The following is a 27,391-nucleotide window of genomic DNA, read 5'->3' as shown; positions in this document are numbered from 1 at the left end:
ACTGTGCACTTGACAGCTTTTAAATCGGTCGCCAACTTAAAAAGAAATGCCAACTTAAAGTTGTATACCTCGAAAAAACTGCCTTAACTTTTTGTACTAGTTAGCAAAGGGTAAATCAACTGAGTTCTGCTTAAAACACAGAAAGCTACTTCAGCGTAGTGTTATTCTATGGTTTTTAAAAAAATCGCAGGATTGTTGTTTACACTGTCAATTTGAAGTTCCACTACTACTTCTTTATTGCAAACAATAAAAGGAGAAGACAAATTTTCAAAGATTATCAACGTCTAAACCGATTAAAAACAATATATCTATGTTTCATATTTGGCAAAAATTTTACATCATTTGGATCCCATGAAAAAGTATTTATAAAGTGCGCCGACGTCAGTGAATATGGCTTCGCACACATAAGATATCCCCAATAAAAAAAACCCAAAACGCAACATTTTCCATAACTAGAGCTCTATGCCAAACCTATGAACGAACAAATTACGTTTGCCAATCGAAGCACCCTCCTAAGACAAATACGTTTCTCCTTTATGCAAAATCATTGTTATTAATCGTTTTTATTTTATTAATGTTAACTCGAACACATTTGATACCGAGAAGCAAATGCTTAAAAAGCCAATGAGTTAAAGTTCCTCGAATGCTTATTATTCATCTTAAATAAAAATTGTAGCTGTATATAAACATTAAACACTTAATTATAATCAAGAATACATGACACCGTTTTTAACATAATATGACAAAAATTGTCTTAGTTTATACACAGTTCTCTTTGATGTAAGTACAATTAGCTATGACTAAAAATACACAGATTACTAACAAAACTAAATAGGAACTAAATAATTTTGCCTATATTCCGTACTATATTTATAATGCAAATTTCTCATAGTATGCCTTAGTTTATAGTAAAATTTACAAAGGGCCCGCAGACAATTATTTGCGTAATTACTGGCTACATTTACATTAAGAAAATCCCGGAAATTTGCCAAGCTGCGTATCGTGGTTTTGTTCAGCGTGCAAACTCACATAAGTGGGCTGTTCTGTTTCCCAGTCGGTAAAATTATTTGGTTCATATATTTCAGCTATAGGTGGCCAGTTTTTTATATTCGATATATCATGCTCCAGACGCATGTATTTTTGCTTCGACGTGACCCAGTTCTTTTCTCGCTGTACTTGGTATTTTTTGAACACCAGATATTCAACCAAAAATGACTCGACAAAAATATGGCAAATAAATGCTGCTGCTCCGTAAGCAAGCATAATGTATCGAAACCTGTTAGGAGGTACAATAAGTTGAAAAAAGGTGGTTACCCAAACGCTAGGGTACACAACCAAATAGACTATAATGCACAAATTTACAATAAATGCTAAACAAAGTGGCCAATTCGACCACAGTGGTTTTCTGTACGGTGCACCCTTGGAGAAAACAAAAGCTAGTATTATATACTGGAAACTGGATATGCAGAACATTGTGTAGTTTTCATAGCAACCTAAATGATCTTCATCCGCGGACTCGAAAGGTTTAAACCACTGCTGTTGATGCAGGTGAATCCAACCTATATTCGAAATTAAAAAAAAGATTACGTTATGTTTACTAACTTTGCATTTATATATATACTTACAAGTCACCTGGAATCCTGTTACAACAGTAAGATGTAGTAAAAGTGATGCTAATGGCGTGGATGATATTAATGAACTGAGCGGCACTTGTGCCACCAGGTTTCCATCAAACGATTCCGTTTTACCAAAAAAGAAGGCAAATATCGATATTATTCCAAGATCGACATAAAGATACTGCTTGTCCGTCAGATTGGAGTCGATAGAATACAAAATCATAACAGATATAAACTGAACTAACGAATAGGCCGCCATATACTTGAAAATACCAAACGATGTGACCAATGCAGCGCGTCCTTCCTTAATGACTTTTAAAACCGCCGAAATTGTGGGATTTCGTGAAGTAAAGGGCGACGCGATAGATGCTTCAGTCTCGCTTAGGGAAATACCAGCATGAGCCACCTTCAGCGCACCACAGTCATTGGCGCCGTCACCGCACATGGCAACGCAATAGTCCAAATTTTGAAGTTCTATAACCAGTGCCTGTTTTTGATCGGGTGACATTCGGGCGTAAATAGAACCCCGTGTTAATAGAATCTCCATTTCCTCCGGAAAGTGATCTTTTACAATTTGCCAGGTTTTACCATCCATTGCAAATATGTATTGTTGGCGCCAGCTTTCGTTTTGTAAGTGTTTTATTCCAAGTTCAGCATCAACTTCTGCTGCCTCATTGTGGGTCCAAGTGTCTGTAGTTTTTACACTGGCCAAACTATCACTTGTCGGCAAAACGCTTTCTGCATAACTAGAGCTCGATTCGTTAACTAATGAATTCGTCGACCCCATACGAAAAATAGTTTTTGCGATGTTGGCCCTGAACTCAGGTGTTTCTCGGCCAAAAATGTTACTATTTAAACTTGATTTGAATAGATATGCCCGAGATGTCTTGCTACCCAAATCTAAAGTGTATTGCAACTTGTATTGTTTATGTGAACCATTATCGACATTACATTCTGCACCGGGCGCAGTGGTATTAGTTTGAAAGATAGCACTGTCGTCAAGCGGATCTGCATGCACTGTTATAACTGCTTGCGAGGCACTCACTATGCCACAATCGCGAGCAACGCTTATTGCAGTTAAAATATTATCGCCAGTTATCATTATAGTTCGAATTTTGGCTGAGGTAAGCGCATTTATAACTTTAGTAGTATCTGGTTTAAGGCGATTTTCAAGGATCACAAAACCTAAAAATTCCAAGTTGCTTTCAACCTCTTCGCGAGATAACCGCTGTACTTTTGTATAGTTCATCTTGTGGGCAAGAGCTTTAAATGCAATGGCAATGATTCGGTATCCTTTTTTTGCGAACTCCGATAGTTGTTGCGAATAATTATCTGGTAAACTTTGTGGTGTACATAGTTTTTCTAACATCTCAGGAGAACCTTTGCAATAAACATTGAATACTTGGTCACTAAGACAACGAGTAACAACAGACATCCGCTGAAGAGCTGAAGTAAATGGAAATTCTCGAACGATACCATGATCAAAATTCTTTTGAGCTGGCGAGATTCCAACAGTGGCCAGTAAATCGTCTACAGAGGATTGTCGCTTAATTTCACTCTTAGATAACGAATCTGGTTCAGCCATTCCGGAAAGGCAAACTCTAGGCTGTCTTAAAATTGTTGGATAAAGAATACCATATTTTTCAGTGTCTGGTATGTTATTTGAATCTTCTAGTTTCCAACCTGTAGACTGAAACATTTTTAGATCCAACGGGTCGCCCATCATTTTGCCGTTTACTATTGTTATAGAATGACACGTTACCATACCGAAAAGGAAGTGATCGAATGGCAATCGGACCACATTTTTTAAAGGAATTTGAAATTGATTAGTTGATGATTTGGGCACAACACCCCACATATCAAGTCCATCTTCAGTAAGAGTTCCAGTCTGGAATAAAATAATAATTAAATGTATATATGTCTATATGGTCGTCTATTAATAACGTTAATTTTAATATAGTGATATAGTGATTATCCAATTCAGTAAAATAATAAAAATTATTATATTATTTTAGTTTTTTCACCAAAGAATTTATTATTATTATTATTATTATTATAATTGGCAAGAAATATAATAAAATCAAAACATTTTTTATTTAATTTTGAATTTGGTAGGCGTTAGAGTAGACATGGCAAACAAGTTTTTATTAACAAAACGTTATAAACTATCAAGACATTAAAATAAATAAATCAATACATTTTATATATTATATTTTTTTCATTTTATTATTTCTACTGTAACGCCCACTAAGCCCTGCCACGTCCGCGCTTCTAAAAAATGTTACGATTTTTATTATTTTTGTTTCAGAGTTTGATTCGTATTCTTCGAAATTGAATAACGAATATTCGTTGAATCTCAACTTTCTAGCTTGTACGTTCATACGGACAGACGGACGGACATGGCCAGATCGACTCGGCTATTGATCCTGATCAAGAATATATATACTTTATATGGTCGGAAACGCTTCCTTCTGCCTGTTACATACTTTTCAACGAATCCAATACACCATTTTACTCTACGAGTAAGAACGCTATAGTCGAGTTCCCAAACTATCTGATACCCGTTACTCAGCTCGTGAAAGTGCGAAATTTCAACACTGTCCGTTTTTTTGCGATTTGTGGGCATTACAGTGGGCGTGGCAAAAAGATTTTTGGAATATCGAGAGAAATTTACAAGACTAACAAATATGAGAAAAAATATAAAAAGTGTTTTTAAAAGTGAGAGCGTGGCAGTTTTGGACGGTTTGGGGATACCCGTTATTCAGCTAGTGGAAGTGCGAAAAGTGAGGGTGGCAACATTGCTCAACAAACTTGCGCTGCGTCTACGTGTTTGGAGTCTGAATGCTGAATCTTAACTTTTAGCTTTTATAGTTCCTGAGATCTTGACGTTGGTCAGATCGACTCGGCTATTGATCCTAATCAAGAATATACATATATACTGAATATGGTCGGAAACGCTTCCTTCTGCCTGTTTTATACTTTTCAACCCTATAGTTTAAATAACAAATTAAAATATAACATAAAATAATCAAACCGTTGATTATACCTTACGAAAATGTCCGATTACCCATACAGAATAATATTTATTAAAAGTACAAACCTTGTCAAAGCAACAACAATTTATGCTTCCTGCCACATTTATAGACCTAGGAGAAATGCAAAATATTTCACTAGTCTTTAGCCGTTTTTGTGCATAAAATCGGCCGACTGTCATAGCTGCTGGAAGTGCTGGTGGGACTACAATTGTGATAAGGTCCAGTGATTCAACTGCTATTTTAACAGGATCCGTTCCACGCAAGATCTGTACGTACATATATATAAAATATTTGTTGTCTTTATAAACGTTATAAAATATCCAACTTACTTTAGTTACAAGCGTATAGATAAATCCCACACATGCAATTATTGCTAGAAACTGGATAAATTTGTACGAATCCTCTTCAAACTTGTAGTCAACAGGGGGGGGATAAAGAATAGAACGTATAAGTTCTCCTTTTGCCGTTATGTTTCCTGTGTTTATTACAAATGCCAATACTTTTTTGGAGCCAATATAACGAGTCTGAATAACCTTTGTGCCACAAAAAAGTGTATGTCTGGCATGCTCTGTTTTATCAAAAATCATGTCACGTTTCGACGGTAAAGGAGTTTTTGTCACTGGTACACTTTCTCCAGTAAGCATAGACTCATCTAGAATGCAGTTTCCAGATAATAAGATGGCATCGCAATGCAGCGTACAGCCTGATGATGGTATTTCAATGATATCCCCAGGTACTACCGCTCTCGTTGGAAGCTCCTTGGACATTCCTTTATAATCAACAACCCAAGCATTACCAGTGTTATATACTGTTTTTTGGAGCACATCCTGATTCTAAAAATATATAGGGAAATTAAATTTTTTGAATTACTTAAAGCTTATATACTTGCCTTTTTTGTTTGCAAAACAGAAACAGTTATACCAAAAATTGACATCAAGAGTATTACGCAAGCATAGTAGTAATAATCATATGTAAACCATAGAATTACAGAAAATAATTGAAAAACGTAAAAAGGGTTAAGTACTTCTAAGAACAGCAATGTCTTCAAATCTCGCAATGGTATAGTTATCTCATTGTCTCCGAAAACAATTCGTCTTGATATCTGTTCATTCAAAGTTAATCCACGCTGTTGGTGATAATATGAACACGGAATATTTAGGTCGAGACCATTTATCCTTTGAAAACTATTTATATTATTATTCCATGCATAGACTAATTGCTTGCAACGAAAAATTCGTAGTGATGAACATCCTAAAATAAATTATGTTTTAAATTGGTGCAGCTTAATATGAATGTATGGAACGTACTTTTGAATTGCGCCGAGCTAAAATGAACAGACAGTTGCAAGACGTTTTCTACATGATCGCATCCCATATGTGTGCTTTCTGTGGTCTGCTGTTCCTTTTCCAATAGTGTTCTGACGAACGTAATCTTTTAGTTTTTTTTTATTGTGCAAATTGGTATGTACTTACTTAAGGTTGCTTGAGTTTAGGACTTGAATTTGCTTTACGTGGTACATTTTGTGCTTTCCTTGATAATCCTCTGTTACCAAAACCTGTTCTGCCTCCTCCAATGAACATTGAGAGCAGGTGGCATATAAATATAAATGACGCCACCAATGTAACACGAGGCGCAAAAGACCACAAGTTAAGAAGATACATGCCCAGCAAAAACCAGTTCGCAATATGGAGCGACGATAACCGCATACTTTCATTTGATCCTGCTGATCTGGATTTAATAGCCCAGTACATGGGTTTGAATCTATAAATAAGTGACCAAGCTTTAAATACTAATAAAAATAAATGTAATAAAACGTTGTCGTGGTATATAAAATTAATTCGATTTCTATGTGCATACCTTTTGAATCTATGTCTGTCATAATTTGCTTCCAAATTTTTTCTTCTACCTATATATGTATGTACGCTTACTTTGGTTTACACGAAGAAATATGTATTTAAATATACAACAAATTCTCGCTGTTTTACTTTGTAAAATTATATTAAAAGTTTTGCATTTCACAGTAGAATGACCAATTACACCTTATATTTAAAACAAAAAAAAATATTATTTGATTTCGATATTCATCAAAGTATATAGCTTTAAAATTTATCTAACCAAACTATGTCTTGAAACTAACATCGGTAAACTGTTAGTTTTTAACAAAAAAAAATCAAGACAATTTTAATGAAAAAGTTGTAGCTACGAACAGGTTGTTAAACGCCTAATCGAAAAGGCAACATCAATAGATAAAAGAGAAGTGATAAGAATCCAAAGCGCGAACTTGATATTGTTTGCTCACTTAAGCACTCACACTTTTCCTCTCGTACACGTTTTTTATTCGTTTATATGATTATGGGCCTCTTTATAGTCCGTAATTGCGTCACTGTTGCCAACAAAAAACGTTTGTTGTAGGAATATTGTGCGTTACACTCAATTATTTCTGTAGCTTTGCTGTACTAAGTGAAAACATGAATTTTGAGCCACTTGTACACACATTCAATATGGCCATAACGATGACAATAAGAAACAATCTTCATCAATTAATGAATTCAAACATACACATATATGCACGTACATAATTCATACAAATTTTTGTGCAGCTGGCATGTGCTGATCAATACATGTATGTATGCACATATTAATACAGCAACTCTGTCAAACAGATTCGTTGTTTTATATGCATACGTTGCACATGTGTACAAGTATATAAATATACGACACCTATTTAAAATGTTTCGTCTTAAATATTCTTTCTTGATGTAGGAAATTTAAAATGTATTCAATAATCTTATCTGGAAATTTATAATACAATTTATAATAAGTTATTTATTTAAAGTTAATTATTTATTTGTTACCAGCCGAAAAACCTACATAAACCTAACTTTTTGCTAAGCATTCAGGAATATACCCGAACTTATATACCCTTTCAGTATAGCATTTATATAATGTTGTCTGATGGTGATTAAATTAAAATAAAACCCATTTTAACGAATTAAAAAATCGCAAATTGTTACGTAACCAGGGTTACTTTCAATTCAGACAAAAAAAAATTCGGCTAAAGCACTTCCTAGGTGCTCTACAACATCGAAAAGTTTCGATATTGGCTGAATGGCCGGATAAACTCACGCATGTATTTGATTAGCAAATACTTAATTTTTAATTCATTAAACTTTTGGTTTTCATTTTCTTTAAATAGTTTGGTTAATAAATTTTTTTTTTAAGACTTTCATGACTGATACATGTTAAAAATGTTGGCGCATAAATAAATAAAAGTAAGCAACTGTAGTTTCGAAAATTAAATTCAAACAATATTTGAAACAGCCTGAAACAAATCACCTATTTGTGCGGAGCACCTCTAAATGGTTTTGACCGGTTTTTATTTCGTCGAAAAATAAGTGTTTTTCACTGAAACATCTGAGAACATCTGGTTGAATAGTTCATATACAATTTTTAAGGCTCGCTCATCCGACAAGGTTTTCAAACCATTTTTTCTCGTCCTTTTTTGCTCTTCTCACCTGGACACTTTGATTAAAAAAGTCTTTTGCGCATGTATACGTGTGTGTAAAATTTCATGGTTCCTTCGTGTCACTTGGCTTTGTGAGTTTCGTAAGTTAAGCTTATTAATAATTTATTAAAAATAAACTTCATTATTGAACCAAGAAATTAGTATGAAAAATTTATTATTAAAATTTCAAGATCTACATAAATCAAATACTATGCACCAACAAGAAAATAAATTATTGCAAAACCGTTGTGTAGTAGGAATGCGTCTAACGACATAAAGCGATCTACAGAAAAACCGAAACGAAAGGAAACAGAGACGGCTACTCAGAGAGAAAACGAGGATGTATGCATTTGTGGGCTGTTCTTGCGAGTAGAGAGTAATGAAAAAAAAAACTCAACGGTAGCGAGCTAAAAATATGACTGAATACTTACCATCAACTAGTCGTTCTGAGTCTTTAGGATGGAATTCATCAACGCTTGGCTCAAGAACGCTTGATTCGTTTTCGCCACTGTCCTCTTCCTGGTCTGGACGAATATATTTGAGTAACGCAACAGATCTCGCTGGAGTTTTACTACAACCATTGACTAAAGTATTATTGTTCACAACTTTTTTTGTTTTATTGCTGGGTCCTTTATCACTTTTTTTAGGCTGCACTAATGATGTCGCTACATAATGCATTTCAACAGGAGAATGCCACCAGCTCAGCTTCAAGATTTTATTTTTAGCTGCAATTCCAGGGAAGTGAAGATCCTCATCCGTATCAACATCTGAATTCTTAAATTTTAGCTCTTCAATGTGATTTGGTAATGATTGTAGCTGCACGGCCTCACTTTGAGAATTAGTAATCTCACAAGCCTTGCTCTGACTTGTAAACATTTCTGAACAATTTAAAATTACACTTTTTAATTCTGCGACAGCTTGAATATACTGTTATTCTTCTTGGTTGTAATACTTATGCAATATTGGAAGTTATAATGTCAGCTACACCTCTGATCTTTGCAACATTTTTTTCTTAAACAACATAGGGAACGAGCAAAACAAATTTTTAATATCATTGTAGCGCAGTTCGATCTGCTAAGCTTGCTCAAAAATGGTGGACGAGGCTTGATATCAAAGCTAAATGGCACATGATTATTATCTAATAATTTAAAGTGTGATATTCTTCGACGCCGTTGCTTTAATAAAAATTGCATTCGCGTTTGACCAAAAAGATTTATGGTCCGTTTTTCTGTTGCGATGCTTCTTCTCCAGTTGTTTCTTAATCATCCAAAAAGCGTAATAGACTTGAAAAAAGCTCCTCCGCTTCCCACACGCTTTTCAAAAAAGAATTGCTTGATGTACTCCTTCTGTAAAATCTTCAAGCTTAATCTGGTCCCGCTGGGCAGGACGCCATTTAACTTGTTGAGTGGAAATGTGAATACACATACACCTAAGCACGCATTAAGCACATTTCTGTATAGTATCTTACTTTTTTCCAGTTTCTTCTTTATAACACCTTGATATGAATTCATTACGATACAATCCCCCGGATTAAATTCTTAGTGTGACAGGTGCGAATTGCTTTGCAATGTCAAAGTCTGTGTTCGTATAAATTATTACGTGCTTATTTGGTAATTAAGAATCATGCATTTTTTTTTATATTCGATACAATTGGTTATATAATTGAATTTTGTGATATCAATCACTTTATTAATAACACCGTTCAATGGCATATTAATAAGTACACATGCCAATGCATGTATTTGTTTATTTTTTTTAATAGGCCGTTGTGATAATAGATTTCTGAAACGAAGTGAAAATTGTAAATTTAATTCATCTTATATACATACATAGGGCTCTTTAATCGTACAATTGCTTATTTGTCGCAATTAACTAATAATTTATTACATCTGATATCTGTATACGATTTACCAGGTCTACACTTGAAATATATGTGTATGTGTATGGTCTGTGTATTTGGTCCAAAGTGAATGCTTAAGAGAAAGTTTCCATGAGTTTTTTTCGGAAGTTAACTGGGCAATCACAGAGATTGGACCCTTTTAAAAAGTAGAAATTGTTATACGACCCTGTATTTCGGTTCTAGTGTGAACAAAATAAAACGACTAAATCATAAAGCTGTCATGGCAACAGTAAGAAAACAAGAGAGAACGCTATAGTCGAGTTCCCCGACTATCTGATATCCTTTACTCAGCTAGTGAAAGGAAATTTCATCACTGACAGCTTTTGGCGGTTTGTGGGCGATAGAGAGGGCGTGGTAAAAAGATTTTTGGCAAATCGAGGAAAATTTACAAGACTAACAAAAATGTAAAAAAATTATCAAAATATTTTTCAAAAGTTTTGGGCGGTTTTTGGGCGATACGGTGGGCGTGGCAAAAAGTTTTTCTGCAGATTGATAGAAATTTTACAAAAGTGCGGGCGTGACAGCTATTGGCGATTTGTAGACGTTAGAGTGGGCATGGCAACATGAATCGACAAACTTGCGCTGCTTCAATGTCTCTGGAGTTTGCATGCTGAATCTCAACTTTCTAGCTTTTATAGTTCCTGAGATCTCGACGTTCATACGGACATGGCCAGACATTGATCCTGATCAAGAATATATATACTTGATTGAGATTAAGGATGCAGATACCAGAGACATAGAAGCAGCGCAAACCGCCCAAAGCTGCCACGTTTGGAAAATGTTTAGATATTTGGTAGTCCTGTAAATTCCTATCGATTTGCCAAACAACTTTTTGACACGCCCACAAGCCGGCCAAAACTGCCAAACCCACGCTTTTGAAAAAGGTTTTGAAATTCTTTTATTCAGTCTTCGTTGCGTCCACTCTAATGCCCACAGATGCGCCAAGCTCCCACTTTTGAACAATGTTTTAATGTTTTTAATTTATGCCTGATTATTATTTTATTATCACTTATACAATTTTGAGAAACCGGGTTTAGTGAAAATGGAGTTTAAAATTTGCGATAAAGGAAAGACCGGCTCAGCCCCAGTCACTTCCGGAAGGCATCTCTTCCACAATTTCGAGAAATAGATTTTAAAACTTTGACACGATATTCTGAGGCTATATACCTATCGATTAAAATGAAATGAATTTTTGTAAGTGTTATCTCTCGAAATATATATCTGCAAAATCACATCGGACCACTCTCAAGTGTTTCATGCTTATTAGCAGACCAGACAAATTCGATCAAGGCTGACGTCGTATCAAAATATATTGTACAAAAATTGATAGTACTCCTGCCTAATATCCCTTGCCGTTGTACATGATTTTAACGTTAGACACGTTAAACTAACAACTGTTAGTTAAGTTTTTAGTTCAATACATTGTAGTTAGTCTCCGCATCAAAGACTTCAAAAAGAACAAAGTTCCAAAGAAAAATTTATTTGAGTAAGTTTTAGAATGGCTTTTGCAACAAAGTGGTAGCCCATTGTTCATATTATTTCTTATTCCCGTTTCTTGTAGCCATAAATGCATATGTACTTCCCATACCCTATAAAAAAACAAGAGAGAACGCTATAGTCGAGTTCCCCGACTATCTGATACCCGTTACTCAGCTAGTGAAAGTGCGAAGGAGTCTTCAGCACTGACAGTTTTTGGCGGTTTATGGGCGCTAGAGTGGGCGTGGCAAAAAGTTTTTTGGCAAATCGATAGAAATTTAGAAGACTAATACAAAAATGAAAAAATATCAAAACATTTTTCAAAAGTGTGGGCGTAGCAGCTTTGGGCGGTTTGTGGGCGTTAGAGTGGGCGTGGCAAAAAGCTGTTTGGCAAATCGTTAGAAATTTATAAGACTAATACAAAAATGAAAAAATATGATAACTTTTTTCAAAAGTGTGGGCGTGGCAGTTTTGCGCGGTTTGTGGGCGTTAGAGTGGGCGTGGCAACATGAATCGACAAACTTGCGCTGCGTCTATGTCTCAGGAGTCAGTATGCTTAATCTCAACTTTCTACCTTTTGTAGTTCCTGAGATCTCGACGTTCATACGGACAGACAGACGGACGGACAGACGGACATGGCCAGATCGACTCGGCTATTGATCCTGATCAAGAATATATATACTTTATATGGTCGGAAACGCTTCCTTCTGCCTGTTACATACTTTTCAACGAATCTAGTATACCCTTTTACTCTACGAGTAACGGGTATAAATATTATTGATTAGGATAACTAGACTATTAGGTTTATCCATGTAAGCATACGTAAAACATTTAGTTTATTTTATATATTTTTTAAAAGAGTCTTGCACGTTTGTGTCACCAGAATCTGTATACTTAAGCCTAACTTTTTCGCTTTTATAGATCCCGAGATCTCGAAGTTTATATAGACACTCGGAGGGACATGATCAGATTGACTGGTCTTGTATTCCCGAGTATCTATATCAAGAATATAGATGTACACTTGACAGGGGAATAGTAAGGTCTCTGTTACATAGTTTTCTAGTATGCCTATTTACTCTACGAGAAACGGGTTTAACCCTTTTTATTAAAGTCATTGTCAACTCGAGAACCATTTTTGAAGCTTCAACATATCTTTGTCTCGTTTAAATTTCCTTTTTTTTAAAATACTTCAACTAATGAAAAACGTTAAATAATTCCTAAGTAATAACAAATAATTACATAATAACGTATTGGCAAGTATAATGTATTTCAGGCCTGCACGCCTCTTTGCCTCCTATCCTAACATCATTATATGGCTCCAGCTTAAAGCAAAAACTATTTAATTGTATTAAACACTTAAAATTCGTAAAATGGAAGGTATACGTAAACCAAAATGAAGAATCCTCTTATTTCAAGGAAATTGAATCAATTAAACGTAATATTTCACATATATTAACATTTACAATAAACAAAAAACAGATTCTAATAAAATATCCAGTTAGCAGTACAATATGCAAAATATGTACATATGTATGTATGGCCAAACTCCATTTATATACGTAGGTCTCGACGTTCATAAAAACATACGGGAATGGCTAGATCGAATCCGCTGGTCACGATGACCCCACCTTTAAAATAGTACAAAAAGCTCTGGAACTTAAGTTTTTTCATCTACAGTGCTACAATTATCAATCACTAGGAGGTTTGTTGAGTTAATACCCGTAGTTACAGGACGCAACTTCATGGACATAAGAGTATACTTCATTACCATTGACAGTACCGGTGCTCTCATCGTTCTGCTAACATACAGACGCATTTCTGGTAGAAAATTTCTCGCACAAAAACATAAACATCTATGTATGTATGGAATGTAAAGCCATCTTTAGATGGTAACTAAAACGATTGTACTATACATTATTTCACTTAGCTAGAGAAAATAATTATTTCATTTAAATTACTTATTTAGTGAAAATTTCATCAAAAATTTATTAAAACTTTTAACTTTCGTGACATAACATATATATCAGTCGATATATGTATTAGATACATACATATGTGGGGACAATATATATATATATTTATATATTTGTACATTGTATCTAAATTCTAGAATTTTTATTTTTATGTACATTATTTTAAAGCCAAAATAATGTCTGGAATATATGTATACTAAAAGTCTCCTAAGGCATCGTAAACTCAAACCAACTTCACATGTACGTACTTTAATCAAACGAAATTGCAGCAAGATTGATGTGTTCACTAAAATTAGAATTCTTATGTTGTTTTCACCATAAAACTACCTATCCTTTTATCGATGGGTTCTAAAGCAATTTTCAAATGCACCTAATATCATCCACATTTGGCAAAAAAATATTCAAACAGCTTATATACACTGACGGTTTTTTATGTGTGTCAAGCTAGCGTCAATAACGGAGCGAACATTTTGGGACTATGGTAACTTTTATTGCCCACATTGGAGGTCTAAATTATTAAGGTACAAATAAATAAAAAAATAAATAAAATAAAATAATAATAAAATAATAAATAAAATGTTCACCATTGTTATAACATTTCATGTAAATAAAAAATATATCTTTCATTATTTTTAGTTTTTTGTCTTTTCGAAAATTTTTCAATTAATGCAACTAAAAATGTTTGTTCTGTACAATTTGAGAATTTAATAAGAGAGGGAATACTAATCAGCAAAATATATACTCAAATCAGTAGTTTAATTATATATACTTATTGTTTATTGTTATAAGAAAACATAAGTGAAAGATGAAATAAAGCCACAACTGACCCAAGGCCAGCTTCAATAGTCCAGCTGCATCTTAACCAGCATGTTCTGTCATGACAACGTCCAAGCCTTATGACAAAGAGATTTAAATGTACTGTAATGTTTTTGTTTGCCACTTAGCATTAAGCTAGTTTGGCCATTATGTTTTGTGGAAGATGAAGTTGCGAAAAAACCAGAAAACCACCAATGTTCATTAGACACCAATAATGTTCATTAGACACCAATGTTCATTAGACACCTTTAATAAGAATAAGAACAAGAAATACTTATGTCTGACTAATCGATTTTTAAAATTATTTTAATAAGCTGAGACTTTACCGCAAAAGTAACCAGACGGACAGCACTAATTGCGTAAAAGGAATTTGGATATGGTAGAAACACGATATAAAATAGTATATATTTATCGAACTATTTTTGGTAATACGTCGTTTGGGCAATTTATGTAAATGCATACACTATTGTATATACCACTTAATAATAATTGCTCAACCTCTTATTAATATTTATTTCTATTAACTAAGCTAACACCATTTCTGGATTCCTATTATACTACCTTTTAAAATACAGGTGATTAAAATACATTGATGAAGTGAAAATAAAATACGTGTTATAATAAAAATATAAATATGCAATTATATTGTTTAAAGTGTGTGATGGTACCTGTATAGGATGTAAACTTTTCTATTTCTGTGATAAATATGTTTTGTTTTATAATATTCAGGCATTGGTTATAAATTATGACGCTTGGTGATATACGAGTTGAGAAAAAAATGCAAACAAGAAGTGAAATCTGTGCTATTAATGGAATGGCTTTAAATATTAATGGAAATGTAAAACAGGTAATCTATATGCAGTTTGCTATTATTATATATTGTTAAAAATATATTAATGATGTAAAAGCTACGTCATACGTATGTATATAAATGTATGTACATACGTATATGGGCGTTTCCAGTTTATTAATTAATTAGTGCTCGTTTTTCAAAATGATTGGCAGATGCCTACATCTGCATGTATGTATATGTATGTATATACAGTACGTATGTATATACAGTATGTATGTATATACAGTATGTATGTATATACAGTATGTATGTATATACAGCAATATATAACATATATGATTTATGATGGCATAAAAAGTGCATATTAATATTTTTTCACGTTTTAATTAAATTTAATTATAAACAATATAAAGTTTGTATACATATATAGTTTGTATAAAATGTATATATATGTATCTACATAAATGAAATAAGGAAAAATGTTATGAATACAAATAATCAAAAATACGAAAAACAAGAGAGCCGAGTTCCAGGACTTTCTAATACCCGTAATTTTCAGGACTATCGGTAGAACTTGGGAAAGACAAAAATAATAAAATGATAATAATGTTTTTAAAAGTTTCTGGGCCTTAGAAAGGGTGATGTCAAAAGGTTTGTTGGCAAATCGGACAGACGGACATGGCCAGATCAACTCGGGTATTAGTGGCGATCAAAAATATATATGTTCTTTTTATAGTCGAAACCCGTTACTTCCACCTGTTACATACTTTTGAACGCTTTAGTATACCCCATTTAATCTACGAGTAATGGGTATAAAACTCAACAGGTGCTTTTATAGGCATATATGTATGTATTCATGTGTATATATAATTGCACATGTACATATGTGAGTGAGTCCCAAATCGAAGAAATAGTTATACACGTTATAGCAGAAAAAAAAGGATCAGTATTACTACTTGAATTGGAACTATTAAGCATTAAGCATGCAAAGTCAAGGGACGTACAGCTGTGTACATTGAAATAGCAGTGCATGAAATATATAAAGGTATTTTTCCATATCCTTTTTCGTGAGCGACTTTTTTCACATACATATTTTTGTAAAATGGATTGTATAGATAGAAAAAAAGAAAGTCCCGTTAGTTTTTCAGGTTAACCTTATTATCTTTACATTTTTGAGCATATTCACATTTTTTACGCTGTTAATTAAAATATCAGTAGGTTTTGTGCAACGAAAAGTCCCGGAATGGTCAACATTTTAGAAAAAGTGATTTTGTTGAAGTTGATTAGTATATTTGAACGGGCAATAAATTAAAAAAAAAATTATATTTCAATGGAAATAAACAGCACTGCTCCCAGAAAGACACCACAGATACAGAGGATTGACGCAAAGTTCGTTTCAGTCTTTACTTTTTTTCTGTTTATCCTTTGAGTTGGAAATCAGCGATGTTACTATTTGACGATGTCTACTGAATGAAAATTTAAATGTCAGGTGCCCCCACTTAGTCAAAGGCATATTATGGCAAGAGTGGACTTCGCCAAAACCCAATTAAACGTGCCATTCTCCAAATGGCGTAATATCCTCTGGACTGATGATTCGAAAATAATGCTATTCGGTGGAACAGGTTCCTGACAGTGTTAGTCGGCCTAAAAACGGAGTACCACCCAAATCAATTACTGATGACTGTTAAGCATGGTGGATCTAATATCCTGGTATGGGCTAGTTTTTCCTACAATGGTATGAGTCCCCAACATATGATTGATGGTTCTATGAACCAAAACGTACGTATATTTAAATATACTTACGAATGTTTTGCTGTCTTATAATGAATTGAATATGTCCTTAAAATGAACTTTCCAACAGGATAATGATCCTAAACACACGAGCCAAGCAGTTAAGAATTGTTTCTCCCAAAATAAACTAGACGTAAATGCCTTGTCCAGCACAATCTCCCGATTTTAAGCCTATCGAAAACCTGTGGGGTGACATTAAACATTATGTGTGGAAGAACTTCCCGACTTATAAAGCTCAGCTTCGGCAAGTTGCGCAGAATGCATGGGCTCAGATTCCCCCCAAACGTTGCCAGGACTTGTTGTACTCCATGCCGCGCAGATGTAAGACACTGATAAGCAACAAAGGCTATGCAACAAAGTATTAGACCCCAATCAAAATATTAGTAAGAAAAATAAAGTTATTTCTAAGTCAGGTTGCATTTCAAATTCAACAACAAATTCAAATTTTTTTTTTATGTTGATAGAAATTTACAAGTTTAATACAAAATTAAAGAATATCAAATCATTTTTTAAAGGTGTGACCGTGACCGTTTTAGGCGGTTCGTTGGTGTTTAAGTGGGCGTGCGTCTATGTCTGGAATCTACTTGCTAAATCTTATTTTTCCTAGCTTTTATAGTTTCTGGATTCGAGGTCATACGGACAGACGGACATGACTAGTAATCCTGATCAAGAATATATACACTTTATATTGTCAGGAACGCTTCCTTCTGCCTGTTACAAAACTTTCAAGGAATCTAGTATATCCCTTTACTAGGCGAGTAATAAGTATACAAATATTTAGGAGTAAGGAAGCATACTAGATTTGTTGAAAATAATTAAACAGGTAACGAAAGTTTACGCCCCTATATAAAGTATATACATATATTATTGATCAGTTGAACTTGTAACTTTATAAGTAAGTTTATATTTCTATTTCGCACTCCCCTGGGCTGAGAAACGAGTTTTGGGGAACTCAACTATAGCGGTGTCCCTCTATGCTTTTAGTCTAGTGTGATTTGGTGTTTGAAAAATGGGAATCATTTTAGTATTTTTTTGCTTTTATTAACTCCGAATTATATTTGCAGAATGAAGCGACCATTTCGTTCTTACGTGCTGCTCGCAGCGGAGACATTAAAAAGGTGGTTCATTTTTTGGACAGTGGTGAAATATCGGATATAAACAATTGCAATGCAGTAAGTATGTAATCAAAAATAACAAAAACATATTGGTGTATACCTAAATGGGATTTAAAAAAGAGTTACTTTTATTCTCGTCACCCGACATGAAAATTAATTTTCCTTTCGGCATCCTTTGTGCCAGAGCTACAGATTTTTGCGGCGTAACACATAATATGCAACAAATCCAAGTTTATTTTATTTTTCTGTGCACATAACACATTAAGTTAATACACTCATTAATTACTATTGCATTTTATTTTTATTTTAGAACGGTCTTAATGCACTTCACCTAGCTGCAAAGGACGGATATGTGGATATATGCTGCGAGTTGCTAAAAAGGGGCATAAAGATCGATAATGCCACAAAAAAGGGTAACACAGCCTTGCACATTGCGTCTTTGGCGGGGCAGCAAGAGGTCATCAGTCAGCTAATATTATATAATGCGAGTGTGAACGTGCAGTCTCTTAATGGTTTTACTCCGCTTTATATGGCAGCACAAGAAAACCACGATAGTTGTTGTCGGATCCTATTGGCAAATGGAGCAAATCCGTCATTATCTACAGAAGATGGTTTCACCCCACTTGCGGTAGCAATGCAGCAGGGACACGACAAAATTGTAGCTGTCTTGCTTGAAAATGATGTACGTGGTAAAGTTCGCTTACCAGCTCTTCATATTGCTGCAAAAAAAAATGATGTTAATGCAGCTAAGTTGTTACTTCAACACGATCCCAATGCTGACATCGTTTCCAAATCAGGATTCACCCCATTGCACATAGCAGCTCATTATGGAAACGTGGACATTGCCACTTTTCTTTTGAACAACGAAGCAGATGTTAACTATGTGGCCAAACATAACATCTCTCCCTTACATGTGGCATGTAAATGGGGAAAGTTACCAGTTTGTACTTTACTACTTGCTCGAGGAGCAAAAGTAGATGCGGCGACTCGTGATGGTCTAACACCACTTCACTGTGCGGCTCGCTCTGGTCATGTAGAGGTTATTAGGCATTTGTTGGATCGAAACGCCCCGATACTGACAAAAACGAAAAATGGTCTGTCTGCGCTTCACATGGCTGCACAGGGAGAGCACGATGAAGCAGCACGTTTATTATTGGATAACAAGGCTCCAGTAGACGAAGTTACTGTGGATTACTTAACAGCTCTTCATGTCGCTGCTCACTGTGGTCATGTTAAAGTTGCTAAGCTTTTACTTGATCACAAGGCAAATTCAAATGCTCGTGCACTTAACGGATTCACCCCTCTTCATATTGCCTGCAAGAAAAATCGTATAAAGATAGTTGAACTACTCATTAAACACGGAGCTAGCATTGGCGCAACCACGGAATCTGGCTTGACTCCTTTACATGTAGCTAGTTTTATGGGTAGGTACAAATAATTAAAAAAAATTTAAGTTTTCCTACAGGGGATCCTTATTATATTGATATCTTACCCTAATTAAATTGCTTTAAAAGCATAGGTTTATATAGTTAGGCAACAATTTGTTGTTCATCAGGTTCCATATACAATTATGCATTTCATCAGGTTCCATATACAATGAAGCATTTCCTTCTAGGTATACTTGATGAGGAAAGTGGCAATTGGCATTCGTGTGTTCCGAATACGCATACGCGTATTCCACTGGAAGAAATAAGTTAAATTAGCTTACAATTAAATTTTTTTATTTAAAATATAAACAAGAAAAGCTATAATTAAAATAAATGGTATTTATATTTGTTTTAAAATTTTTTAGGTTGTGTAAATATTGTCATATATTTACTACAACATGAAGCTAGTGCGGATATACCAACAATACGCGGAGAAACACCACTTCACTTGGCCGCTCGTTCCAATCAGGTATTGCCCTAGGCGAACTAATTTTTTGTTACATTTTCTTTATAAATATATTTATTTATTTTAGGCGGATATAATTCGAATTTTACTTCGCAGCGCAAAAGTAGATGCTATTGCCCGTGAAGGCCAAACACCACTTCATGTAGCTGCGCGATTAGGAAATATTAATATAATTATGTTATTACTGCAGCATGGAGCAGAGATTAATGCTCAATCTAAAGACAACTATTCGGCGTTGCATATTGCTGCAAAAGAAGGGCAAGAGAATATAGTCCAAGTGTTATTGGAAAATGGTGCGGAACTAAATGCTGTTACCAAAAAGGGGTTTACTCCACTACATTTAGCTAGCAAATACGGAAAGCAGAAAGTGGTACAAATATTACTACAAAATGGGGCTTCTATTGATTTTCAGGGGAAAAATGATGTGACCTCATTACACGTGGCCACTCACTACAATTATCAGCCAGTAGTAGAAATCCTTTTAAAAAGCGGTGCATCGCCGAATTTATGTGCCCGAAATGGTCAAAGTGCCATTCACATAGCTTGCAAAAAAAATTATCTGGAAATTGCGACGCAGTTGCTACAACTCGGTGCAGACGTTAATGTCATTAGCAAGAGTGGCTTCTCTGCGTTACATTTGGCGGCCCAAGTTGGAAACGTTGATATGGTCCAGCTACTTCTAGAGTATGGAGCTACCAGCGCCGCCGCAAAAAATGGCTTGACACCATTACATTTGGCTGCACAGGAGGGCCATGTTGATGTATGCCAGATTTTGCTGGAGCACGGTGCTAAGATTTCAGAGCGCACTAAAAATGGTTATTCTCCCCTTCATATTGCTGCCCATTATGGCCACCTCGATCTTGTCAAGTTTTTTATTGAAAACGACGCTGACATCGATATGTCTACCAATATAGGGTATACCCCGCTTCATCAAGCCGCTCAGCAAGGCTACATTATGATTATTAATCTTCTATTACGCCATAAAGCGAATCCAAATGCTTTAACAAAAGTAAGTCTTAATATTTTATTATCAAGCTGCTAATTTACCGCTTTCTTAAGAATGTCATATAAAATTATTATGTTGCAAAATGTTATATATTAAATGTTTGTTATATTTTGGTTATGTTTGTTATATTATTAGAAACATATCCAAGCCTTTTCCAGGTAATAGTAATTAATATATATATTTATGGTGATTGCCGGCCAAGCATGTATCGGTGCTAGTTACAGCCAGGGTTTGAAAAGCTACGCTACTCCCTTAGTATTTCGGTTTGCTGTTGCTACCGCTCTTACTCTAAAGTGAGCCAAAGGTGAGCCAGAGCAAAATAATAAAAGTGCTTTGATCTGCTCGTCGTTTCTGGTGTTTACTTTGTTTTTTGCAACCAAAACGTGCGATGATATTGTGCTGCCGTATGTATTTTGTAACTAACCATTTTAAGACATAGATATCATGAAATATTATGAAAAATCGCACAAGAAGGCGACCACTATGTGTACGGAACTTAAAGCGCGCTGGGTTAATTCGAATATAAAAAGGATATAGAAACTATACCATGACTTTGAAAAATTAAATAGTCATGGAGAAAGCCGTGGAAAAAAAATCTATTTAGTCTCACCTTTATAGTAATTCTTTATTTACTGTACACTATTCATCCAATTAGTATCAAATATTATGTATGTTTATTATTGTATGATTCTCCCAAATTCAATTAAAAGATAACTAGTGAGGTACTTAATAATATGTCATATCCATATATATGTATGTTATATATATTATGTATCATTTTATTACGTTATTTCATTATTAATTCATTAAAATTCCTTAATTTAGGACGGGAACACTGCTTTAAACATTGCAAGTAACCTGGGATACGTAACTGTAATGGAATCCCTTAAAATTGTCACTTCAACATCCGTTATTAATTCAAATATTGGTGCAATTGAAGAGAAATTCAAGGTAATGGCTCCAGAGGTTATGCACGAAACTTTACTTTCCGATTCCGATGACGAAACTGGTGATGATCTTTTGGACCATAATCATTACAAATATATGGCAACTGATGATTTAAAAGCCAATTACAACCAGGATCACAAAAACTTCGATACTACAAACACTGACCACGATCTAACTAATGTTCCAGTACTAATTGAGAAAGGTAAATTATCCTTATTTAACATGGTAAAAAGGTAGTATTAAAGGCAAGCGCCAAAAAAGAGCCAAAAATTATCTTAATCTTATCTTATCTTAAAATTCAATGCAAAATTCCTAGAGTTTGTTATATGAAATTCATTTATTTTATTTGAAAATGTTTATTTTCAATCCAAAACATTTGGATAAACTATATTTTTCGTTTGTCCATTTGGAGCGAATACAAATAAAGAGTTTGGAATGGCAACTCTTGAACAGGCTACGTATAGCTGCCCATGAGAAAAACACGGCTCTTCCAAATTCAACCCGCATACTTGAAGCGGTTGTCCTTGTGCCTTATTGATGGACATGGCAAATGATAGACGCACTGGGAATTGCAGTCGCTTAAATTCAAACGGCATGTCTGTTGGTATCAACGGAATACGCGGTATGAGCACCATTTCTCCTTTCGCTTTTCCAGTCAATTTTTTTACAACCAATCTTGTGCCATTGCACAATTTTGGTGCATTTAAATTCCGTAGTGAAATAATTGATGAGCCGATTTTTAAGTTCAAAAAATGCGGTGGCATACCAGGCGGTTCTAGGGAATTTAAAAATTCAACTGGATAATTCACCGCATCATCTTCTTTCATTGCGCTATCAAAAAATTTATATTATGTCAGTGCGCCTGGCAATTTTTCTTGAATGTGAAAATTGATTTCATTGACATGTACATTTTTTGGTGACAATATTGCTCGTTCTGTCAACCAATCGTGATTTCTGTGATTTTGAATTATACTTGGAAAAACGCTTTCTATTAATTCGCCTTTAGATTGTAGAGTTGTACAAAAATTGTTTGGCAAAGTGATCAAACCATTTGTATTTGGAACTTTGCCACTTCCGATTTCTAATAATTGCTTCGAAAACCGTTCTGCACATTGATCATTGTGCAATTGAACACGCATGTTTATGTTCAATGTCAATTTTTGGACATATCGCCACAGGAAATAATACTTCAAGCACGCATTGACCTGATCCGCTAACGATGCACGTGGCATGACGGGCAATGTTTGTCGGAAATCTCCTGACAAAAATATAATATTAGTGCACCACCAAACATTTTTTGATTGCGACGTAGATCCTCTTCCTTCTTCTTCCTCCTCCTTCTTCTGACTTCTTCATGCTCCTTCTTCTTCTTCTTCCTCCTTCTTCCTCCATCTTCCTAATCCATCTCCTTCTTCTTCCTCCTCCATTTTCCTAATCCTTCTTCTTCTTCTTCCTCCCCCATATTCTTCTTCCTCCTCCATCTTCTTAATCCTCCTCCTTCTTCTTCCTTCTCCTTCTTCGTCTTCCTTCTTCTTCTTCATCCTTTTTTTTCTTCTCATCCTCTTCTTCCTTTACCTTTTTCTTCTTCCTTCTTCGTCTTCCTCCTCCTCCTTCTTCTGAAAACCTGCGTGATTGTTGATGCTTTAGTCTTCTTGACTAAGGATAAGGAAGTCGAAGAAGGTGGAAGTGGTGAGTTTAACCTCAAATGCACGATACACATAATTAACACAGTTCAACTTACCACCTCAAAAACAAATGCCTGCTGTTACAATTTATTTATGAACCAAATAAAGTTTGTCTCATGAATTAAATAAAACGAAATGAGCAGAGAAGAATGACATCCTATGTTTTAGAAATGGCGCTGCAAGTAAAAAACGGTTTTCCCGCTTTTCTTTTGACTTTTTTTTGCTCTTGTCCTAACGGAGCCTGAGACCTTTCCAACGAAAGCAAAACCGTTGAAATCGGCTCATGCGTTCTGGAGTTATAATCATTCACCAAACTTGTTCTCAATTTTTATATATATAGATATATATATAGATAAAAGAATTTATTAATTAATTTAAATGAGGGCCAAAAGTGTTGCTTGTAAATAATGCTATTTAATGCAGTAAAAAAGTAATTGCGAAAATAATTCTTGAAAAATTAATTTCAAGAATGATAGCTTAAGGAAATAAGGAACATTATAGTCGAAAGAAGAAGGTATAGATAACTAGATAGAACGTTCTAGTGCCATTTTTAAGACTGTTGGGTAGCAGTTTCCCGGCTTTTGGTGGTGGAGCCAATTTTTTTTTTTGTAAATCGCTAAATAATAAAATGATAAAAAAAATAAATAAAATATTTATAAGAGGCTTATGACCGCTAGAGTGGGCGTATCAACGATTTGGAACACATTTTCTAAGAATATAAGTCATTAAAATTGGCGTGTTTAATCTAATCGGTTTTATAGATCCCGAGATCGCAGCACTCGGATAGAGAAATTCAATTGTTATAAAATTTGAACAAAACAGTTTTAGCAGCTTCTCTAGAGCGGTTAAGTAAAGTTCTTTCCTCTATAAAAATGGTTTATAATAATGTAATTGTCAATGTAAGTTATCAAAAGAGGTCACTTCTTTCTTTAATGTCATTTCTTTAATATTGTGTAAGATATCAACAGAGTTAATTCTTGTTTTACATATCAATATAATTTTGATATATAATTGAAAACTTATATTTTATTCATTCAAGAAATACTACCCAATGACGCTAGATGCATTAAATCATCTGAAATGGGACACAAACCCGATAACGTCGATATTGTCCGATCCCAAGTTCATTTAGGGTAAGCTTAAACATGGCAGTTTTAGGGATAAACACATAAAATGTATTCCCTTGATTAGGTTTCTGGTATCGTTCTTGGTAGATGCACGTGGTGGATCCATGCGCGGATATCGGCATAGTGGTGTGCGCATTATCGTTCCTCCAAAGGCCTGCGCTGAACCCACCCGAATTACTTGTCGTTATGTTAAGCCGCAAAGGGTAGTCAACCCTCCGCCTTTAATGGAGGGTGAAGCACTTGTAAGTCGCATTTTGGAAATGTCACCTGTTGACGGAGTGTTTTTGAGGTAAAAATTAAAGAGATATTTTACCAAACTTATTAATTTATTAATTTGCCTTGAAGTCCAATAACTTTAGAAGTTCCACACTATGGCACCATAAGAAAAAACGAGCGAGAAATAATTATACTGCGGTCCGACAATGGAGAAAGTTGGCGTGAGCATAACTTATATAAAAACATAATAGGTGAAGATTTACATCAAACGGAAGAATTTCATTCGGATCGCATCGTTCGGATTGTTACTCAAAATGTTCCACACTTTTTTGCCGTTGTTTCGCGAATTCGTCAGGAGGTGCACGTTATTGGACCTGATGGTGGAACCGTTTTCTCTACAGCAGTGCCCCAGGTCAAAGCTATATTTCCGCCTAATGCGTTAACTAAAAAAATTCGAGTCGGTCTTCAGGCACAGCCAGTAGACTTGGCGGAATGTTCTAAGCTGCTTGGTCAAGGGGTTGCTGTCTCACCCGTAGTCACTGTGGAGCCACGCCGACGAAAATTTCACAAAGCTATTACGTTAAGCATTCCTGCTCCAAAAGCCTGTTCCAATAGTATGGTTAATGCATGTTATGGAAATGGAATTTCAAGTTCGCCTACTCTTCGACTTTTGTGTTCCATTACCGGTGGCCAAACTCGAGCAACTTGGGAGGATGTTACTGGGTCAACACCGCTGTCATTTGTTAAAGACAGTATAACATTTACCACCACTGTTTCTGCCCGTTTTTGGTTAATGGATTGCCGTAATATCGTAGACGCAGGACGAATGGCCACAGAACTTTATAGTCATTTGGCCAAAGTTCCTTTTCTTGTCAAGTTTGTAATATTTGCAAAACGAACTTCTAATACGGAAGCAAAATTTTCAGTATTTTGCATGACGGATGATAAAGAGGATAAGACCCTTGAGCAACAAGAATATTTTACAGAAGTTGCAAAAAGCAGGGATATCGAAGTTTTGCAGGATCAAACTATATATCTTGAATTTGCTGGTAACATTGTCCCCATTTTAAAAACCGGCGACCAGCTGTATACCAAGTTTCAAGCTTTTTGCGAAAACCGGCTTTCATTTAGTGCTCACATAAAAGATCAAGAATTTCCACAAGGTCGCATCTGCTTTATGACCGACCCAATGGTAGGGCCGGATGAAATGCCACTAAAGTCGCTTTGTAGTCTGAATGTATCAGTGGATTTTAAAACTATATCAAAGCATATTAAAAGGGATAAGCTGTATAGTTTACACGATTGTATAAATGTGCATGGAAAATTAAATCCAAATGAAGATATTAGATTTGGTGTAAAGGAACAAAATATTAAAGAAATTGATATTGCTAAATCTGGTATAATGTCGAGTGACATAGATCTGATTCATGGGGCTGATGTAACATTAGGAGATATATGTAGCCAATTAGGAAGTGACTGGCCTCTACTAGCCAATGTATTGGGTGTTTCCGAGTCCAATATCGAGCTTGTTAAAACTAATTCTTCATTAAACGACAGCGTAAAGCAGAGCATGGTAATGTTACAGCTATGGCTAGAACATGGTGGCATTTTCACGGGAAATGTACTAGCTGATGGGCTTTACAAAATTGGCCGCGCAGATATAGTGGAGAAAAGCATTAATAATGCACAGTTTGGCACTGAAAAATCGGAACAGCGTTTGCCGACTGCCAGGACTGAAAAAAAAAAAGCCGATTATGAACAGCAATTTAAACAGCCAACAGGTCCTTAGCCAGATCCTTTTCGAAAGGAAGACGGTAAGTTTATTATTAAATGCACAGGCGATAATAAAGAAGTAAAGGCAAAAAATGTTTAAAATATATAATATACTACAACGCAGGTGTCAAAAGGAGTAAAAACCAATTAATCTTAACCTAAATTGAAAAATACTAATGCAAACCTAAACACTTGACAACGAGGAGAAACAAATTTCAAAACCAGGTAATAAGAGGGTTTGACAACATTAAATCTTATTAAAATGAATATTATTTTATTTCAGGGAAAATGGATATACCTGACAAATAATTCAGCGGTAATCATTATTCGAAATAGTCTATAATTCAATTAATCTACACTAAAAACAACCTTTTACTTTGTTTTTAAATATACCATTATATTATTTTTGTTTGACTATCAAAAATGTTGGTCCAGTGTATTAGAATTTATATTCACTTTGCAATTTTTAATAAAACTATATTAATCGTGTTAAAATCTAGAATTAAAAACTAATACCTATTAAATAAATTGTTAAATCATTTAAAGTTTTAAATTTCATTTAGTGATGCACATAAAGCAAAGAGGAGGATGTTCGAGTTGTGGCATAAAATAGTTTTGCCCCAGTTTTCTGGAAACTGTTTTAAGATCGTTTTAGGGGTAGTCAAATTAATAAATTTTATCGAACTTTTCTTAAACAGAACTAAATTTTGTGTATTGTATTCT

At 34.7% G+C, this 27,391-nt stretch overlaps 2 protein-coding genes across 5 annotated transcripts; one reads left to right on the top strand and one right to left on the bottom strand.

Annotated features, from left to right (window-relative positions):
* Window positions 1–735: 735 nt before the first annotated feature.
* LOC122622897 (polyamine-transporting ATPase 13A3) lies at window positions 736–13,899 on the bottom strand. 4 transcript variants are annotated; one of them, XM_043801554.1, is made up of 9 exons: window positions 13,754–13,896; window positions 8,588–9,938; window positions 6,124–6,412; window positions 5,959–6,068; window positions 5,541–5,902; window positions 4,981–5,484; window positions 4,717–4,917; window positions 1,626–3,504; window positions 736–1,559 (listed from the first exon to the last, which is right to left on the bottom strand). In XM_043801554.1, exons 2-9 carry the CDS (start codon window positions 9,030–9,032, stop codon window positions 967–969), a joined length of 4,383 nt encoding a protein of 1,460 aa, XP_043657489.1. In that variant the 5' UTR covers window positions 9,033–9,938; window positions 13,754–13,896; the 3' UTR covers window positions 736–966. The 4 variants fall into 4 exon arrangements, with proteins under 4 accessions (XP_043657489.1, XP_043657491.1, XP_043657490.1 ...); XM_043801556.1 differs by lacking the exons at window positions 8,588–9,938; window positions 13,754–13,896 and adding an exon at window positions 6,963–7,165; XM_043801555.1 differs by lacking the exons at window positions 8,588–9,938; window positions 13,754–13,896 and adding an exon at window positions 6,509–6,650.
* An 862-nt stretch (window positions 13,900–14,761) lies between these two features.
* Window positions 14,762–27,207, top strand: LOC122622896 (ankyrin-3). Its single transcript, XM_043801553.1, has 12 exons — window positions 14,762–14,896; window positions 15,051–15,168; window positions 17,970–18,077; window positions 18,331–19,444; window positions 19,813–19,916; window positions 19,981–20,922; window positions 21,745–22,069; window positions 24,592–24,685; window positions 24,744–24,968; window positions 25,025–26,709; window positions 26,793–26,893; window positions 26,952–27,207. The coding sequence occupies exons 2-10, from the start codon at window positions 15,067–15,069 to the stop codon at window positions 26,682–26,684; spliced, it is 4,674 nt and encodes a 1,557-aa protein (XP_043657488.1). The 5' UTR covers window positions 14,762–14,896; window positions 15,051–15,066; the 3' UTR covers window positions 26,685–26,709; window positions 26,793–26,893; window positions 26,952–27,207.
* The last annotated feature ends 184 nt before the right edge of the window (window positions 27,208–27,391 follow it).

Source organism: Drosophila teissieri, chromosome 4, assembly GCF_016746235.2.
Source record: "Drosophila teissieri strain GT53w chromosome 4, Prin_Dtei_1.1, whole genome shotgun sequence".
Classification (NCBI taxonomy): Eukaryota; Metazoa; Arthropoda; class Insecta; order Diptera; family Drosophilidae; genus Drosophila; species Drosophila teissieri.
Note: the sequence above shows the minus strand (reverse complement) of the source record. Positions and strands in the feature narration are given on the sequence as shown.